Consider the following 21089-nt stretch of genomic DNA (forward strand, 5'->3'; position numbering starts at 1 on the left):
GCTTGGAAAAAAATTTAACCTTTTTTAGATTGTTTGCAATGTGACAAATAAATATATTTACCTGGAAAAATTAATGATGTGTTATTTAAATAGTAAGTATTTATGCATCTTAGCAGTAATTTATGTTAGTAATTTCAACATGCCTTTAATTAAATAGATGAAAGGAGAGAAAAAATACACACTTTCTTGTCATTTAAGCACACACACACACACACACACACTCATATATATATATTAATCACACTGTAACATTATTTTCACGACATTTAGGTGCATTTATATAATTAATATATCGGTCCTAAAATAAGCTTAATTTTCTTTGTGCAAGTTTTTTTTTTAATTAGTAAAAATTATTTTACTATATATATATACAACAAAATTAAATTAATCTTATTTTAGGACGAATATATTTATTACACACACACACACACACACACACACACACACATATATATATATATATATATATATATATATATATATTACACTGTAACATTATTTTCAAGCAAAAATATACTTTTTAATTTATACACAAACATAATAATAAAAAAAGCTTAATTTTCTTCATAGAAAATATATATTTTTATTTAATTTCTTTTGATTGTGTGCTTCAAAATATGACCTGGACATGTGTTGATGAGTTTCATCCGTGTCCCGGGATGAAATGAAGACTTTTTTCAGTGCTGCATTGCTGCTCTAATTCCCCGTTATTAAATTGTCTCGCTCCTTTCGGGTGTAAAGCAGGTCAGGTCTCATTTGCGTTCAGTTTTCTTGCCTTAATTCTGAGCCGGCACGTGCAGAGGAATGATTGACAGGTTTACTTGTCTGTAGCTCCGCCCCCTCCCCTTGAATTCAGTGACACAGAAACATGTGCAAGAAAAACGCAGTGTGAAATGACTGCGAGGCAGCACAGAGCTGTTTGTCCTTGAATTGTTATTCACACATTAACCAGTGTGTGTTCAGATTAAAATACTCTTCATAATATGTTTTGCTGTGTGTGTGTGTGTGTGTGTGTGTGTGTATTTCTATTTTCTGTATACATGCAGTGTTTACACTGTTTGGGTTAACGCACTTGACTTGACCTTCAGCTTCTTGTGTGAAAACTGAACTGGAGCACACGATTTCTTTCTTAATTCTTTATTTAACCAGACTGCCATAAGACATTTTTTATAGAAAGATTGCATACACATTTTAAATTACCATATTTATTTCAATGAATCAGATGTGCAATTTAATGTGATGCATACTGTTGCAAAGTAGTATGATGCATTGATTGCATGCGCATGTTTGCACTTTCTCACAGATATAGACTTTTATTAGGCTTTTCTTTTATTGTTTTATTACCGAAGACATTTTTTTTAAATAATCTGGATTAATGATAATGTGTCTTTCTTGCTCTGTCATTTCAGACGCTGTTCTCAAGAAGACCTGCATAACCGAGGTCAAGCATCATTTATTATCTGTATATCATTCATTTTGGTCATACAACTCCAGTGTTACTTAATGCAGTCTTGAGAAGAGTTAAATGTTCAAGTGTTTGGAAAATGTTATTGATCTGAGGTTTCAGAAATTGACATTTAAAGGAATAGTTCACGCAAAAATGAAAATTTGCTGAAAATTTTGAAAAAGTTGTTTCTTCATCAGATTTGGAGAAATGTAGCATTGCATCAGTGTCTCATCAATGGATGCTCTGCAGTGAATGGGTGCCGTCTGAAAGAGAGTCTGATAAAAACATCACAATAATCCACAGAACTCCAGTCCATCAGTTAACATCTGGAGAAGACAAAAGATGAGACACGTCCAGCATTAAAGTCCCCATGAATCAAAATGAAAGGGTTTTGGCTTTTAGTATGAATTATGGACTTAGAAACATCTTAATGCTGGATTTGTTTCAGCTTTTGTCTTCTCCAGACATTAACTGATGGACTGGAGTGCTGTGGATTATTGTGATGTTTTTATCAGCTCTCATTCTGACGGCACCCATTCACTGCAGAGCATCCATTGATGAGACACTGATGCAATGCTACATTTCTACAAACCTGATGAAGAAACAAACTCATCCTAATCTTGGATGGTCTGAGAGCAAGCATATTTTCAGGAAATTTTTATAATGGGGAGAAGCATTTTTTTTTAGGTTAACTGAATTGTCAACTTTGTCTTATAGTTTCTCCTAAAAAAAGACACAAATGAATCCTACATTAAAAGCGTAGAGCTAGGGAATGCATGCTGATACTGTAGCAGCTCATAATTTGGACGATCAGATCTCCATTGAATCTATTTGCTGTCTATGAGAAACAACTGAGTTTGATTTTTCTGCTTCTCAGATGCCATCTTCCTCGTATCACTCCAGCTCTGGCCTTGAGAAGAAGATCGGTCACAGGCGGGTCGATGCATCCGGTGAAACCACCTACAAGAAGGTGCATCATTTTCGTCAATTTCAATCACAATATCAGTCATCTTTTACCCCAGGCTGCTGATATATACAGCGCGGTCCAAAAGCATCCATGATGGACATCTAGGTGTTTTGTAATCCTTAAAAATCATCAGACATCTTCAGGATTTTGTAAACGACATTTTGACTTAATTGCACACTGTATATACACAAATATATGATATGACTTGATTTATGGACAGCTAATGATACATTAAAATTGCTAGACTTAAAAAAAACAATCATTATACACGTTAGTTTCAGTAAATGTGAACATTACTGTGCATTGTTTAATGACAAAGATGTCACTGACACACAAAGGGAACATGACATTTTAGTTATTAGTGGTGGTAATCTAAAAATACTCCAAATATTAGCCAATAAATTGGTTTATTATGAAGGAAAAATATATATCTATAGAATTTATTCATAAAAATATTGTTTCATATTTTTATACATTTATTATATTGTATTATTAATTATAAAAAACATTTTATATATTTTTTATATGAGAATGTTATTGATTTATTAAATTGTATGTTATAAAAAAATAGTAAAAATATATTATATATAGTTTTAAAATTAATATTTATTAAAATATTTTTAAGTATTAATAAGCAGCCAATATGCATGTAACATGCATGCTATTAAGCAACTAATTAATAGTTAGGACTGATCCTTTAAATGAATTGTTGCCAAATATATGACATTTTTATAAACGTTTTCTGTTTGGAGCCTTGTATATGTCTTCATGCTGTTATGCAGTCATCGCATGTCAGGGATGCAGGGTGTGTTTAACTGCTGTCAGAGGGTCAGAAGTGTTCTTGTGTCTTGTGTGTCGACAGACGACCTCGTCTGCCCTGAAAGGAGCCATTCAGCTGGGGATCGGCTACACCGTGGGTAACCTGAGCTCCAAACCCGAGCGCGACGTCCTCATGCAAGACTTCTACGTGGTGGAGAGCATTTTCTTCCCCAGGTCTGTACAGTATGTGAGATATCTGCAGCACCAGAAATCATTAAATCCATCAGTTCATATAGTCTCACTTCCTCAGCTGGTGGTGTTTACTAAAGCAAGCAAAACTAGTGCTTTGGTCTTCATTAAAATCAAGCACTTACAATAACAAACACAGACGGTGTTAGATAGATAGATAGATAGATAGATAGATAGATAGATAGATAGATAGATAGATAGATAGATAGATAGATAGATAGATAGATAGATAGATAGATAGATAGATAGATAGATAGATAGATAGATATTTATAGCAGACTTGGGTGGCTTATTTATTAGACAGCATTTTCATGGAAAACTGTATCCCAAAATACAATACACTTCAAATATATATACATTTATGGGATTTAAATCCTGCCATGATTCAAAACTGAAAATACAGGTCTGAAAGGTTGAAACTAAGTGTTCGAAAACTCAAAATCTTACAAAAAAAAGTTTTGCAAGATCGAAAAATAAGATTTGCAAGCTTGCAAAATGTAAAAAATATATAAATATCTCTGCAAACATTGTTGTTTTTTAGATTTCCTTCTTCAGAACTGCAAAAAAATTTTACGATGTTGCGCAAATAAATTTTCAGAGTTTCAAATTTGTCAGTGTTACGAACTTTTAATGTCTAGAAGGTATTTCGCAACACTTATTTTGAAACCACTGCTGATGTCTGAGTAGGATGGAATAAACACATGACACACTCGATTTGATGAATTAAAACTGGAGTTTATTTCAAAAAGCCGAAGCCACTAGATCAAATACCACAATAGGCAACCCTTGATAGTGCGTCAGCGATCACATTCTCGACACCCTTCTTATGCGTAATCACTAAATTATAACCCTGTACAATCAGAGACCAGCGCATCAAGCGCTGATTCTGATTATACATGCGTGACAGAAATACTAACGAGTTGTGATCAGTGAACACAGTAACAGGAAAATTACTCGAGCCGACATATACATCGAAATACTGGAGAGCCATTAACAGTGCTAATGCTTCTTTTTCGATCGTCGAATAATTTAACTGATGTTTGTTAAATTTCCGCGAAAAATAACAGACCGGGTGATCGATCTCATCCTCACCGGTCTGAATCAAAACGGCTCCAGTGCCAACAGAACTCGCATCTACGTCGAGTTTAAAAGCAGAGTCAAATTTCGGTGCGGCTAAAACAGGTGCATTACACAGAAGATCCTTGATCGTACTAAAAGCATACTGACAATCTTCTGACCATCGAAACGTACGGGATGGACTAAGAAGCGAAGTCAACGGATGTGCAACAGTTGAAAAATTCTGGCAAAAGCCACGATAATAGCCAGCCATCCCTAAGAATCGACGGAGCTCTCGTCGGGTGGTTGGAACAGGGAACTCGGCTATAGCCGTAACCTTAGCTTCTAAAGGGCGCACTTCACCTTGACCAACTTCCTTCCCAAGATACGTGATAGTGGCCTGTCCAAACTCGCATTTGGCTAAATTTAAAGTCAGTGAAGCTTTCTCAAGACGCTCAAAAACTGTGTGCAATGACGAAACGTGTTCTTCCCAGTCGGTCGAATAAACTACTAAATCATCTAAGTACGCATTGCACTTAGGTACTCCAGAAAACACACAAGATTAATGAGTCGCTGAAAGGTGGCCGGTGCGTTACGCATGCCGAAAGCTATTACGGAGTATTGGAGAAAACTATCAGGGGTGACAAAGGCTGAAATGTCAGAAGCGCGACTTGTAAGAGGAACTTGCCAGTAACCTTTTAACAGGTCTAACTTACTGACATAACGCGCTGAACCGAGATTGTCGACGCAATCTTCCATGCGCGGCAAAGGGTAACAATCGGGAACAGTCACAGCATTTATTTTTCGATAGTCAGTGCAGAATCGCGCGGTACCATCACTCTTCGGCACTAATAAGCATGGCGAACTCCAGGGACTCTTACTGAACTGAGCGAGACTATGCTCTAATAGATACTCCACCTCACTTCGCATTACATCTCGTTTCGCTGCATTTACACGGTACGCGTGCTGTTTAATCGGAGCAGCATCACCCACATTGATGTCGTGCTCCAGAACTGTAGTGCGAGAAGGTACATCATTAAACAAAGCAGGGAAACTGTTAATCAACTGCATAATATCACATCCTTGTCGTTCCGATAGATGAGATACATGAGATGGAAGATCAGATAATACCTCAGAATTCTGGAGTCGAGCACATTGTTGATGAGTATGACGTAAAACTATTCCATCATCCTCTGGATCGATGATCTCAGCAGCAGCACAAGCGAGCACAGGAGATGACACAGGAGATGACGCTGGAACAGTGATCTCTGTAGGTGAAACATTCTGGACAGCTTCTCTTTTGTGAAACGGCTTTAACATATTCACGTGACACACACGAGTCTTCCTTCTCCTATCTGGAGTTCTGATCACGTAATCGGTAGTACTAAGTTTTCTAACGACCTCGTATGGTCCAGAAAATCGTGCTGATAAAGCAGACCCTATCATAGGTAGCAGAACCAACACCGAATCGCCCTCATTAAAGGTACGCTGTACAGATTTACGATCGTAGTAATGTTTCATTTTTCCCTGTGCCACTTCAAGTGACTCTCTGGCCACAGAACAAGCTTGATGCCAACGCTCACGGAATTTACTCACATAATCCAGCACGTTCATTTTCGGGCTAGACTCAACAGACAGCAGGTTCTCTTTGAGCATTTTCAAAGGACCTCTAACAGTGTGACCGAATACTAATTCAGCAGGACTGAATCCGAGACTTTCCTGAACTGCTTCCCTAATCGCAAATAAAAGTAATGGTACACCTTCATCCCACTCTTTACCTGTTTGCATACAGTATTTTTGAAGCATTGACTTTAACGTTTGGTGGAAACGTTCGAGTGCCCCCTGGCTTTCAGCGTGATAGGCACTGGCGATCCTATGTGACACATTTAAACTGGACAAGACTTGAGTAAAAATTTTTGACAAAAAGTTAGTGCCTTGATCTGTCTGCACAATTTTTGGTAAACCAAACGTAGAAAAAAATTTAACAAGTGCTCTAGTTACGACAGGTGCCGTAATCTTTCTCAAGGGAATCGCCTCAGGAAACCGGGTCGCAGTACACATCACGGTCAATAAAAATTGATTACCAGTCTTAGATTTAGGTAATGGACCGACACAATCAACAATGACATGCTCGAATGGTTCTCCAACCACCGGGATAGGAATGAGAGGAGCACACCGGATTACTTGGTTCGGTTTGCCGGTAATCTGACAAACGTGACATGTGCGACAAAATTGTGTGACATCAGCTTTTATTCTGGGCCAAAAGAAGTGCGTTTAAAACTCGGTGATAAGTTTTCTTAATCCCTAAATGTCCTGCCAGATCATGATCGTGAGCTAACGACAAAATTTGTTGTCGGTAACATGAAGGAATCACGATCTGATACACAGTACTCCACTCAGCATCATCTGCTATCTCTGAACACCACTTGCGCATCAGTAACCCGTTCTCAACAAAATATGCAGCTTTTCTCTCTCGAGCTTTCTCTGGGGAAACAGCAGCAGCAAAACATTTCTGAAGACTTTTATCCTGCTTTTGAGCAACAATAATTCTCTCACGCGTCACATGCATTTTTTCACACGGAATATCTTGAACAAGCACATTTTCAACAGTTTTACTCTCCTCAGGCAAAACATCATCAATAAAAACAGGTGCAATAAAAGATGCAGCTAAATCATCAGCATCTATTTTACGAGCTTGAGCCCGCGTAACTACACAAGTTGAAAAGGTTTCAGGATATGACTGTGATAATTCATCAGGCTGTATGGGTGCAACTGGATTGTCAAAGACTTCCAACAAAGGCATAATTCTCCCACCGGCTAAATCATTGCCTAAGATAACTTGTACCCCACTCACAGGTAGGCGTTCACGAACAGCTACTTTCACAAAGCCCATGCACAGTTCTGATTCTAAGTGAATTCGATGTAACGGAACCTGAACGAGACCCACCTCTATGCCCTGCACTAGGACATTACTGCCACAGAAGGTTTGTTCAGAGAACGGCAGTACATCTCCACTAATAAAGGACTGCATAGCCCCTGTATCACGGAGCATCTGAACTCGAATTCGTTCCTCAGGATTTCCCGTAACGGAAATTAACCCTTCCATCAGAAAAGGTGCATAACTGGAATCAGGCTTGTCATTACACTCGATCTTTTTAGAATCAATCCGTTTCACAAAACCAGCACTCTTAGGTGCAGAACTCGACTGTTTTCGTTTCAGCACAATGCAATCAGCGATTAAATGGCCAGGTTTGTGACAATAAAAACATTCTCGATCCTCCTTGGATTTAAAAGGAACTGGTTTGGGTCGAGACGGACTACTCGAACTCACTTGGACAGCAGTCTTCTCAGAACGTACTGAAGTAAACACATTTTTATGCGTCAAGGAAAACTCATCTGCCAAGACAGAGGCTTGAGATAAAGACGTGACTTTTTGTTCATTCAAGTAAACGACAACACGCTCAGGAATACAATTCTTAAATTCTTCTAAAAGAATAAGTTCTCGCATGTCTTTAAAATCATTTACTTTGCTAGATGTGCACCACTTATCAAACAAAATTCCTTTCTCCCTTGCAAATTCAACAAAAGTCTGGCTGAAGTGTTTTTTGTGACTTCTAAAACGCTGTCGGTAGGCTTCTGGTACAAGTTCATATGCACGTAATATCGCAACTTTCACTAGCTCATAATTCAAGCTATCCTCTAAGGAAAGTGTAGCACAAACATCTTGAGCTTTACCGGTTAACTTGCACTGTAATAGTAGAGGCCAAACCTCTTTAGGCCAATGGAGCGTAGATGCAATCCGCTCAAATACACTAAAGTAAGAATCAACTTCTGTTTCTCGGAACTGTGGTACTAGTGAAATGTGTCTACTGACCTCAAAAGTGGTCCCCGCCGTGCCAGCATCAGCAGTCTGCGAGGGTTGTGTAACCGGAATAGGTGTCCTATTAGCTGCACTCAGCTCAAGTTCACGCAGCTTAATCTGTGTCTCCGCCTCGATTTCGAGCCTGCGGATTTCAAGTCGGTATTTCAGATCTGCCTCAATTCGACGGCTTTCCGCCCGTTCGCGTGCCTCCATTTGCACTCGCGCTAAACAAACTTTCAGTCGCGCATCACCTCCTTCAGACTCATCTGAGCCAGGAGAAAAAGAATCGGAAGGCGGCAAAACAGCCTTGGCTTCAGAGTCCTCTACCTCAGCCGTTTCGCTCCGCTCCTCCTCACCAGGGCGACCGTCAGAATCGGAGATACCTTCACCGACACCTGCGGACAATTTTAGAACACCTAATTCCACCAACCCCTGAGATACAGCAGACCTAACCTCTAGTTTACGCAGTTGCTTCGAGACAGCAAGTTTATAGTGAGCAGCGATCAGTACCAGATCCTCTTTCCTGCATTTACTAAGTTGTTCTTCTGTGGGTGCGCTAACAAAAGTATCCAAGTCAAAGTCAGCCATACTTATTCCTATCAAATCACTAATATACTCAACCAGCCCATCCGCTCACTAGGCTACATCACGAACATCGACTCTAACGAAAAGTTCTGTCATGGTCATTCCACCACTCACACCAGCAGTAAATATTCCAAATAATAACTTGGGAAAAAATATGAATATTAATATCAATATTTCAATCCCGGACGAGCCCCCATTAAATGTTACGAACTTTTAATGTCTAGAAGGTATTTCGCAACACTTATTTTGAAACCACTGCTGATGTCTGAGTAGGATGGAATAAACACATGACACACTCGATTTGATGAATTAAAACTGGAGTTTATTTCAAAAAGCCGAAGCCACTAGATCCAGTTCGTGAATGTTAAATGTAGTGCGCTATGTACAGCCTCAAGAGTAGAAAATAGTTTAAAATAAATTGTGAGTAAGAGAACATAAAGTGGCGCCAAAGAAAAAAACAGAGTATAACAAAACAATCCTTATGCTAATCCTAAACCTAAACAAAGAAAAATGTGAAAAGAAAACCGAGATCTTCAGTGCATGCGGGCACTTAAATAAACTAGCTAAATAACAAAACATACAGGGAGTGGCGCTCACTCCTAACCTAGTGTGTCTTACAAGTTACCACTACGGGCGTTATGTATACCGCGGCATACTAACCTGACATTCTCTTACCAAAAGAGCAGCTTATAGGCAACCTCGTGGTGTTGAACTTGAACACACAGTTCTCAGTTTTGCTATCTCAAAAGTAAACAAGTCAAGTTCCAAAGAACAGAGGAACAGAGCGACACATACATCTCTCACTAACTTATCGAGTACAGGATTCACATAGTTCTTAGTTTTAAAAAAAAACAAGTGAGCCGTGATCCGAATGGTGAAGGTGAGCAGAGCCGCATACAGAGCGCTCAACACGCTGCGAGAGAGAGAGCGAGCATGAATGAACAGGTCGTTCTTTTGAAGTCATCTGGCAAACTCTGATTGGTTCCCAGACGCCGCCCCTAATGAGGGAATGATGAGTGACGTACTGCTAGGCCAATCACAGCAGAGTGAAGACTAAAAACACAGAGAGAAGATAATGAGCACCAATCATTCACACGTGCAAAGCACACTAGCGTGTCGCTAGTCTCTAGACTAAATGAAAACAAAACCCACGTGGAACGTAACAGTCAGTGTTCTCCCACTGTATTAGATTGTTTTCCAGGTTTGAAACCTTGTAAATGGTGATCTGAAAACTGGTGTGCGAATGTGTGAATTTTTTTTTTGAAACTCTGAAAACAGAGCTTTGCAGGCTTGCAAAGTGGTAAAAAAAATTACATTTCTTCAAACGTAATTTTGTTTTTGAGTTTTCCCTCTTCAGAAGTGCAACACCCTTTTTTATGGTGTTGTGCAATCATTTTTTCAGAGTTTCGAATTTGTCACTGTTCTCCCAGTGTATAGTTTGTTTTCAAGATTTGAAACCTTGTAAATAGTGATCTGAAAACTGGTGTGCGAATAGGTGAAAAAAAGTTTTGAAACTCTGAAAACTGAGGTTCGAAAGGGCGAAACTTATTACATTACATTACATTTGCACTCCTATTGCAGACTATTTTTTCAGAGCTGAGTTTACAACACCCACTTTGTGGAGATACGCCCACACAGTTGCGAGCTTGCGTCTCACGTGATTTGTGGCAGCGTTGTCACGCAGCTCTGCTCTGAAACTCTGAAACTCAGACTGAGCGAAAATGAAGCTTCGCAACCTCGCAAATAAAAAAAGCCTGGAGGGAGGGCCTTCTGCTCTTGGCCAATGCTTTGCTGTCTGCTGAGGTACAGTCCAATCACAAGTCGTATTTACTGGAAAGGTGGGATTGACCGACTGCTCCGCCAATGACAAAAGCGCACAGGATACAGAGAATGCACAGATTTCTGTCCACAAAGCGGTCCCGTCGTGGTCCAGTTCTAAAATAAAGGTTTACCCTCTTGTCGCTGAAATTCACCATACAATTGCCAGTAGCCACTGAGTTTACCACTGATAGACCGGCGGTGCATCAGTATACACACTTGCACCTTCCCTGGTTTAGGCCTGTCATTGATAAATAATGATGACAATAAAAACGCCAGTAGGTGACAGCAAAACAATGGTTTTAAGTAGGCTATTTATTGAATCGTTCAAATCAAACTTTTCGTTCAAAACGCCTGATTCTATTAGAAAGGAAACAAAAGAGTCCATTTGAATGGACTGTTGAATCACTGGCTCACTTGATTCGTTGAAAATCTGATGAATTCAAGGAACAAAACACCGTGTTAAGGGCCGTTCACATGTCGCGCCTAAATACGCGTCGCTTTCTCCTTCTTACCAAAGCGCTCGGCGGTTGCGCTCCTATGCACTGTTGTAGCTATAAAATTAATAGCACATTTTTGCTCGCGCACGTGATACTCAATAATTAATGTTCAATGAATATAAAAACATACACCATTTTTTTCATGACTTAAATTATAAGGACATTCTAACTGTATTTATTAATTCTAACAGGCTTCATTGCAAAGTGAATGCTTTTGGACTCTTAGGACGTGTTTTTGCAAAGTCGGTGACTTAAAATGTCAGCTCTATCCTCTCTCAATCTGTCACAAACAGCGTATGAGGACAATGGAAGCAATAAAAAACAACAAATATACAAGTGCTATAACAAGTCTCAGTTAGCTTACACGTAACAAGGCTTTTAAATAATATAATAATGAAATACTGATAACAGATAGAATAGAAAAAGAATAGAGCAAGCTAGAGTTAGAGGTCTTTTTTGCCTTTGTTAATTGTATAATAAAAGAAAACCGATAGAATACAAAATAATAGAAAGCTTAATATTATTCTTTTTTTAAGAATAGTGACTGTTAAAGTTAGAAGGTCAAATACATTTGGAAGAGATGTGTTTTAAGCCGATTCTTGAAGATAAGGATTGGGTACAGACAATCCAGTAAAGATTTCCCCAAACGAAGGTCTGAGACTACAGAATATCCTCAATGCAGAAAGCACTCTCTTTCACTCACACACAGTATCAATTTTAGCATGTGGTGGAGAACAAATAGTTTATCATATGTTATATTTTAATAAAAGTAAAAAATACACTGTACACCTTTCTGAATATTTCAATATAATATCTAAATATTCTTTTGGATGCACTATTGAAGTCACTTTAATTGTAATATTCGGTCTCTACATGAAGAGAGAGTCAGTGGTCCACTGCGTGAGGAAAGTGAGTCACCAGCTGAGGAAAGTGAGGTGAGTGTGTATACTGATGCACCGCCGGTCTATCAGTGGTAAACTCAGTGGCTACTGGCAATTGTATGGTGAATTTCAGCGACAAGTGGGTAAACCTTTATTTTAGAATTGGACCGCGACGGGACCGCCTTGTGGCCAGAAATCTGTGCATCCTCTGTATCCTGTGCGCTTTTGTCATTGGCGGAGCATTCGGTCAATCCCACCTTTCCAGTAAATACGACTTGTGATTGGACTGTACCTCAGCAGACAGCAAAGCATTGGCCAAGAGCAGAAGGCCCTCCCTCCAGGCTTTTTTTATTTGGGGGGTTGCGAAGCTTCATTTTCGCTCAGTCTGAGTTTCAGAGTCTCAGAGCAGAGCTGCGTGACAACGCTGCCACAAATCACGTGAGACGCAAGCTCGCAACTGTGTCTCCGCAAAGTGGGTGTTGTAAACTCAGCTCTGAAAAAATAGTCTGCAATAGGAGTGCAAATGTAATGTAACGTAATAAGTTTCGCCCTTTCGAACCTCAGTTTTCAGAGTTTCAAAACTTTTTTTCACCTATTCGCACACCAGTTTTCAGATCACTATTTACAAGGTTTCAAATCTTGAAAACAAACTATACACTGGGAGAACAGTGACAAATTCGAAACTCTGAAAAAATTATTGCACAACACCATAAAAAAGGGTGTTGCACTTCTGAAGAGGGAAAACTCAAAAACAAAATTACGTTTGAAGAGATGTAATTTTTTTTACCACTTTGCAAGCCTGCAAAGCTCTGTTTTCAGAGGTTAAAAAAAAAAATTCACACATTCGCACACCAGTTTTCAGATCACCATTTACAAGGTTTCAAACCTGGAAAACAATCTAATACAGTGGGAGAACACTGACAAATTTGAAACTCTGAAAATTTATTTGCGCAACATCGTAAAAAAATGTTGCAGTTCTGAAGAAGGAAATCTAAAAAACAACATAATGTTTGCAGAGATATTTTAATTTTTTTACATTTTGCAAGCTTGCAAATCTTATTTTTCGATCTTGCAAAACTTTTTTTTGTAAGATTTTGAGTTTTTGCACACGTAGTTTCAACCTTTCAGACCTGTATTTTCAGTTTTGAACCATGGCAGGATTTAAATCCCGTATACATTGGGATCAGTAAGATTTGTAAGTTTACATTCTGTGGCTGCATTTATTTGATTAGTAATTCAGAAAAATTTTTACAGAAATATTATTGCAATTTTACAAACTGGTTTTCTGTTTTAATATCTGTTAAAATGTAATTTATTTCTGAGATGCACAGATGTATTTTCGGGATCATTCCTCCAGTCTTCATTGTCACATGATCTTCAGAAATCATCCTAATATGATGATTTATTATCAGTGCTGCTTCATATTTTTTTTTGGAACCAGTGATAATTTTTTTCAGGATTCTTTGATGAATAAAACATTTAAAATAACAGCATTTATTTAATATCTTATAGCAATCTTTAGGGGGGTTCGAAAGAAATGAATGCTTTTATTCAGCAAGGATGTGTTAAATTGATAAAAAGTGATAAGGAATACTTACAATGTTGATCATCAGTCAGTCAGATCATCCAGATTTGATGTGCGTCTCTCTCTGTCCCTCTCTCTCTCTCTCTCTCTCTCTCTCTCTCTCTCTCTCTCTCTATGTCTCTCTCTCTCTTTCTATGTCTCTGTCTCTCTCTCTCTATGTCTCTGTCTCTCTCTCTCTCTCTCTCTATGTCTCTGTCTCTCTCTCTCTCTATGTCGCTCTCTTTCTCTCTCTCTCTCTCTCTCTCTCTCTGTCTCTCTCTCAGTGAAGGCAGTAATCTGACTCCGGCACATCACTATCCAGACTTCAGGTTTAAAACGTATGCTCCAGTGGCGTTCCGCTACTTCAGAGAACTCTTCGGGATTCGACCGGATGACTATCTGGTGAGACACAGGCCAGTTCAAACACTGGCTCTCATTTACTAATAACTGTGTTATTTCAGCTGTTGTAACATATGTAACCCTCGTTCCCTGAAGGAGGAAACGGAGACGTTACGTCAGAAAGAGACTGATGAATGGGGTCTCGCTCGAGTGCCCAATCACCTTAGAGTGGTACCAAAACGAGCCAATGGTTCACAGTGTACCTTGGTCTGCGGGACTTGCATCGTGAGCTCCACCCTGCTGTGTGTGGAGTATATAAGATAGATAGATAGATAGATAGATAGATAGATAGATAGATAGATATAAGTGGGTATATAAGGAGCAGCGCAAGCAACTCGCATTCAAGTGTTTGCTGAGGAGCCGAGCCCAGTGACCCGGCCGTTCAGCGGAACAGCAATGTGGCAAAGGGATGTAACGTCTCCGTTCCCTTCTTCAGGGAACGAGGATTACATACGTAACTTAGACGTTCCCTTTCAGTCTGTCACGTTCAACGCTCCCTTACAAAACGCCACTTGGCTGTCTTCCAGTGACCCGTGTGAGCGATAGTACTCTGTCGTAAGGCCAACACAAGTGAGGGCCTATACTTGACACAGAATGCACTAGGTAGCTTAATCCAGCTAGACATATGCTAGCAGACTGCCTGCTCGTAGGAGGATTTACACAGGCAGGTATCAACCGAGAGGTGATACACATGAACTGCAAGGAACCCAGCCCACAGGGTGGAAGTTTCAACGACAGAGCTGGCAAGGTGCTTGTCAAGGGAAAGACACATGCTACCAAGACACTTACTGTGGAAATACACACGTGGGATTACCCAGAAAAAGAGGAATCACAACACATTGAGGCACCTAGTCCCACACAGGGCTGACAGATAGGGAAAGCACGCAAGTGCTGGACATCAACAATGCTGGAGGAACCCAGGGTTCTGAACTGAGGAACTCACCTGAGGGGAATAGCGCACGCATCCAGTCTGTGGAGTGGAATGGCGCAGGAAGCGAATTGACATCAAGCAGGTCCTTACTGGCCTGAAGGGGCAAGTACCTGGGAGGACTCGGGCTCTACACGGAGATTATAAAATCTTGCAAATGTGTTAGGTGTTGCCCAGCCCACAGCTCTACAGATGTCTGTTAGCGAGGCGCCATGCTCCAGCGACCAGGAGGAGGCTACACTCACTCCTAGTTGAGTGAGCTCTCACCCCTAGGGGGCATGGCAGGTCTTGAGCCTGAAAAGCCTGGACAATAGCATCCCCTATCCAGTGGGATAACCTCTGCTTGGAGACAACCTTTCCCTTCTGCTGGCCTCCGTAACAAACAAAGTGCTGGTCTGAGGTCCTAAGGCACTGAGTTCTGTCTACATACGTGTGGAGCGCACGTACTGGACAGAGCAGCACCAGGGCTGGGTCTGCCTCCTCCGGGGGCAGCACTTGCAAGTTCACCACCTGATCTTTAAAAGGAGTGGTGGGAACATTGGGCACATATTTAGGCCAGGGTCTCAAGATAACATGAGAGTTGGCCGGCCAAAATTCCAGGCACGCTTCATCAACTGAAAAGTCAGGAGTGTAGTTTTCAATGATAAAAAATTTAGCTGTACTGAGAGCAAGGGTTTAAAGAAAGAACTCTGCAGTGCAGATAGAACCACTGTGATGTCCCAAGAGGGAACTTGATTAGGGCGAGGTGGATTGAGCCTTCTGGCCCCTCTCAGGAACCGGATGACCAGATCATGCTTCCCAAGAGACTTACCATCAACAGGGTCATAGTGAGCCAAAATTGCAGCAACATAGACCATTCAGGGTTAAAGGAGACAACCTTTATTCCAACCCTTCCTGAAGAAAGGAAAGCACTGACCCGATCGGGCATCTCCAGGGGTCTTCACCATGTGAAGAACACCAAGTTATGAAGAGTTTCCACTTCAAAGCATAGGCGTGTCTGGTAGACAAAACTCTAGCCGAAGTGATGGTAGCTACCACCTGAGGTGGCGAGGTACCTAAACCTTCAGTGATCCGTCCAGAACCCAAACATTAAGGTTCCAAAGATCGGGACGCGGGTGCAAGAGGGTGCTCTGTCTCTGAGAAAGAAGAAAGAAGTCCTTCTTCAGAGGAATTAGACAGGGAGGGGCTGTCACGAGGAGTACAAGTTTGGGGAACAAGGTCCGGCTGGGCCAAAAAGGCGCAACCATGAGGACCTGCTCCTTGTCCTCCCCGTTCTTGCACAACGTCCGTTCTTGCACAACGTCACATACTTGCGCAGGCCCAGCGGCCAGCTGTGCACCAGAGCATCCTTGCCAAGGGTGCCCTTGGTCAGGGAGTAAAACAACTGGCAGTAGGAATTTTCTGGAGAGGCAAAAAGGTCTGCCTGAGCGTCTTCGAAGCATTCCATCCATCTCACTCCGCCATCGAGGGCAATGAAGTCGGAGGAAGCACCAGAAAGGTTTCGGGCAGTTAAAGGTGCCTTCCATGAACTGATAACTTCCTGGTGCACCTCCGGGAAGAAAGAGACCAGTGGGGGGTGCTGGTGATCAGCACGAGCAGCCCCTAAGAACCAATCGTCCAGCCTCGAATGCTCGGGACAGGGTGGAGGATTCCACTCAAGCCTGATGCACTCAGCTGCTCAGGAAAACACAGCCATTTCGTCTCTTTCTGACGTAACATCGAATGTGACTGATTGAAAGGGAACAGGACACATGCTTATTCAGTAACTCTTTTATTTCCTATATGGGTTTATGCATATGAATTATTATTATTATTTTAATATAAGATGAACTGTTTTTTTCTAAGGCATTGTTAGATGCCAGTGTTTCCTGTCATAGCTTTAATTTCAAAACAGTATCATAGCTATTAAACTATTCCTTGTTATGATTGTACTACATCTGTACTATTTATCTCTTTAAGCTAAAGTCTGATTGTGACTAGTGGGGCGTGGCCGAGGGACGTGGGATCGAGGAGCGAGGCCGGTGGAGTGATTGGAGATGAACTACACCTGTTCGAACCACCGGTCTCGAGTCCCACGGAGGAGATGGAAGGATATAAAACTGGAGCGACGACAGTGAAGGACGAGAGAGGACCAGGCCTGGGCTTTAGTTTATGTTTTCTTTTTATTTGTGCGCATCAGTCATCCCTGAAGGTAATTCACGACTGATGCCCACAAATAAAAAGCAAGCATAAACTAAAGCCCAGGCCTGGTCCTCTCTCGTTCATCTCCAATCACTCCACCGGCCTCGCTCCTCGTTCCCACGTCCCTCGGCCCTGCCCCACTCGTCACATAGATTCTGTGGTGGTTGTGCTTTAAAATTAATTTATTATAATCTTACTTCAAGTGAGATATTCCATTTTTCTTTACTACTTCAGATAGAATATACCAGAAAAAGACTCATGACACTTCTGACTCTGTGTATGTGTGTCTGTGTGTTTATCAGACGTCTATCACTCTAGGTCCATGTTTTATTTGGTTTCATGTGGACTTGAATGTTCGTGTGTTTTTCTACATGTCGAGTCACGTTTGTGTCTGTGTACAGATCTTGTTTTATGGTTTTGAAGTGTAACAAATGCTTTCTGATTCTCACACTGTTCAGTATAAAAATATTTCTTATTACTTTGTTCTTATAATCAGTCAATAGTTTTATATTGTACCATGTGTATGACATTGTTCCCATCAACTGTGGGATGTGTAGCTTATTCTCTCATAAAATATTTAAAAGCTATATAAAAAATATAATACTGAAGCTGAATGAGTGTACGGTCGGTGATGTGCTTTATATAGTGGCACTGCTGAGGGTCACGGGAAGGTTAATGTGTAATTATGATATGACAGCGTCTGGAGCTAAAATGAACCTAAAACATTTTAGGTGTGTGTGTTGAAGCACTTGGACACTTTATATGCCCCCCCCCCCCCCCACACACACACACTACCTGAGACAGATGGTGATTACCACACTAATCACACTAATACTTTCCTTTTTAAGCACTTACAAAAACAGATTTCCACTGATGTGTGTGTGTGTGTGTGTGTATGTGTGTGTGATCCCAACCCTTAAGTCGCTTCTTTTTTTTTTAAAGAAATGGTTCATACAATGAAGGAAATTCTGTTTCAGGTGGTAAAAAACTGAAATAAAAATGAATAAAAATTATTTAGAGTTATTAAAAAAACATAAAACTTTAACATTAAAACTAAAAAAGAATATATATAAAAATATGCTATAAAAAACAACATTGTTCCAAACCTATACACCGTAAACAACACTTTTTCAGAGTTGTAAAAAAGTACGTTTTACAAGAAGATTGTTTCATTCAGTGTGTCTCTTGCAGTTTCTTTGTAATTGTTTGTGGAATTAACTAGTAAAAGCACCTGAGTGGAAATAATATCTACTCCAACTTTTTGACTTGACTTTCTCCTGCGGGTCACGCAACAAAAGTGGATGGTGATTCATGTGAATAAAAACTCCAAAAACCTACGTGTGTTCTCAATGCATTAATCAGAGTAAATGCAGCATCTCTCTGACGTCACTGTGTGTCTGTGATTGCTGCAGTATTCTCTCTGTAATGAGCCCTTGATCGAGCTCTCGAACCCTGGTGCCAGTGGCTCCATTTTCTACGTCACTCGAGATGATGAGTTCATCCTGAAGACCGTGATGCACAAAGAGGCTGAGTTCCTGCAGAAGCTGCTTCCAGGATATTACATGGTAAGCCATCTGCTTCATCACAGTCTGCACAGTCCATTCTACACAGTATGCATGATTACAGTATAAAAATGTGTTGCTGGGTGATTTAATTTTTCTGGTTGATTTTCAAAGTATGCATCTTAACATTAGCATTTTACACCAACCCTTTTTTAAATGTGTAAATTGTTTAAAAATGAATGTGATGTGAAGTTGAATGAAGTTTAAAAGCACGCATTTGTGCATTAAAACACATAAAGTGTCTGTGGTCAAGACACAAAGACCCCCCCCCCCAAAAAAAAATTACATTAAATAATAATATAAAAGTGCAATTTTTACCATTGTTAAACAATGTTATTGTTGTATAATATACTATTATAGTTTTTAATTGTATTTATTTATTTTATTAAAAAAATTTATTTAAGTTAAAGTTTTAGCAATTTTGTTTTTATTTTATTTAATATAAGTCTATAGTTTTTACGTTTTTAGTTGTAGTTTATTTATTTATATTTATTTATCTTAGTTATTTATTTAGCTGAATTTTTTTATTTTTTTTATTTCAAGGAATGAAATTTTTTTTTTAAGGCTCTAGGTAAAAAAAACATTCTGCAAAATGTAAAAAATATAGATGAACAAATAAATACTAAAATATATCAATGGAAATGCTAAACAACTTAAAACTAATACTGTTAATCCATATATATTTCAAGTAATTCAGTTGTTTTAAAGATTGACATAAATCATTTTTAAATGCCACTAATTTGTGCTCAAAAAGAGCTTTAAAAATGCTAAATAATAAACATGATTAAGGATAGAATAGTAAAGATTAACTTCCCAAAAGCACAAACATAACATAACATTTGGGAAAAAAAATACTGTACAGTATATATATTCAGTCTTTGGAAATGAAAATATTAAATATAATTAATAAAATTAATATAACATCATTTTAAAGTTATTTTAAGTCATAATATTATATGGTTTTGATCTATTTGCAGTGGTGGTTACTATTTATTATTTTTCATTGTGTGATATTGATGAGTTGTATTTAAGCCGGTTTATGATCAATGTGTCCCACAAGCATCATAATAATCATTAATTATTATAATAGTAGTAGTATATGCAACCTACAACAGTTTAAAAACAAAAAAATATGCATGTACATATTTTTGGATCCATCGATAATAATTAGATTTTTGAGCACTAAACTAGAAAATGATCAGGTAGCACTGATTTCCAACATTATAGCAGCGCTCTACTGCACAGACAGGCAGGTTTGATGACTGATGTGTGCTGTTGATCTCTCAGAACCTGAACCAGAATCCCCGAACACTGCTGCCTAAGTTCTTCGGTTTGTACTGCGTTCAGTCCGGAGGGAAGAACATCCGTATCGTGGTGATGAATAACATCCTGCCGCGCATCGTTCGCATGCACCTCAAGTTCGACCTGAAGGGCTCCACGTACAAGCGCCGCGCGTCCAAGAAAGAGCGCGAGAAGTCCAAGCCCACCTTTAAAGACCTGGACTTCATGCAGGACGTTCAGGACGGACTCCTGCTGGACGTGGACACGTATAACGCGCTGGTGAAGACGCTCCAGAGAGACTGTCTGGTGAGTGTGGACGGCTTCGGTTTAGAGATGCACCATCTGGGGAAAAAAATCTAACTGTGATTTTTCTGATCAAAATTGTGATTTAAAATGTTATTAAAAACCAAAACCTCAGGTTTTTTTTTATGGCTATACAATTTGACCAAAATAGTGTAATTATATTATAATAGTACCGTATTTTTCGGACTATAAGTCGCACCTGAGTATAAGTCGTATCAGTCCAAAAATACGTCATGATGAGGAAAAAAAACATATGTAAGTCGCATTTATTTAGAACCAAGAGAAAACATTACCGTCTACAGCCGCGATAGGGCGCTCTATGTCTTCAGTGTAGACTACAGGAGCACTGAGCAGTAGAGCTGTAATCGGGCCTTAAAGTTAGGCCCGACAGGACCCGAGCCCGGCAGGTTTCGGCCCGAGCCCGACAAGTACATTTTGATTGACAGCTTTTTAAAAGCCCGAACCCGTTTACAGCCCGACATTATTTAAATGTGCACACGCACACAGCTCTTTTGCCTTTGTCAAAAATGAGTTATTTATTCATGTTTTAACATAATTTATTAATAACTTATGTAGATTACACCACTTGGAAGTTGGAATAAAGAAATAAAATAAGTCCTCTGTAACGTAACATCTCAGCACTCTAAATAAACATAGGCTCCTTAAGCATATAAATAGACCAACGCACCAATAAAAACGAGTCTTTTTTAACAAATTAAATTAAGATATATTTTTAATTAAGATGGG

At 39.6% G+C, this 21089-nt stretch overlaps 1 protein-coding gene across 5 annotated transcripts in view; it reads left to right on the plus strand.

Annotated features, from left to right (window-relative positions):
* LOC132154430 (phosphatidylinositol 4-phosphate 5-kinase type-1 gamma-like) overlaps positions 1–21089 on the plus strand; it is a 52327-nt gene that overhangs the window by 11929 nt on the left and 19309 nt on the right. For all 5 annotated transcript variants that reach the window (XM_059562976.1, XM_059562977.1, XM_059562978.1 and 2 more), the window contains exons 2-7: positions 1410–1441; positions 2325–2417; positions 3277–3407; positions 13973–14090; positions 18609–18761; positions 20046–20345. In XM_059562976.1, coding sequence (XP_059418959.1) covers positions 1410–1441; positions 2325–2417; positions 3277–3407; positions 13973–14090; positions 18609–18761; positions 20046–20345 — 827 coding nt within the window. The remainder of the gene's footprint in view (positions 1–1409; positions 1442–2324; positions 2418–3276; positions 3408–13972; positions 14091–18608; positions 18762–20045; positions 20346–21089) is intronic.

This window comes from Carassius carassius, chromosome 12 (assembly GCF_963082965.1).
Source record: "Carassius carassius chromosome 12, fCarCar2.1, whole genome shotgun sequence".
Taxonomy (NCBI): domain Eukaryota; kingdom Metazoa; phylum Chordata; class Actinopteri; order Cypriniformes; family Cyprinidae; genus Carassius; species Carassius carassius.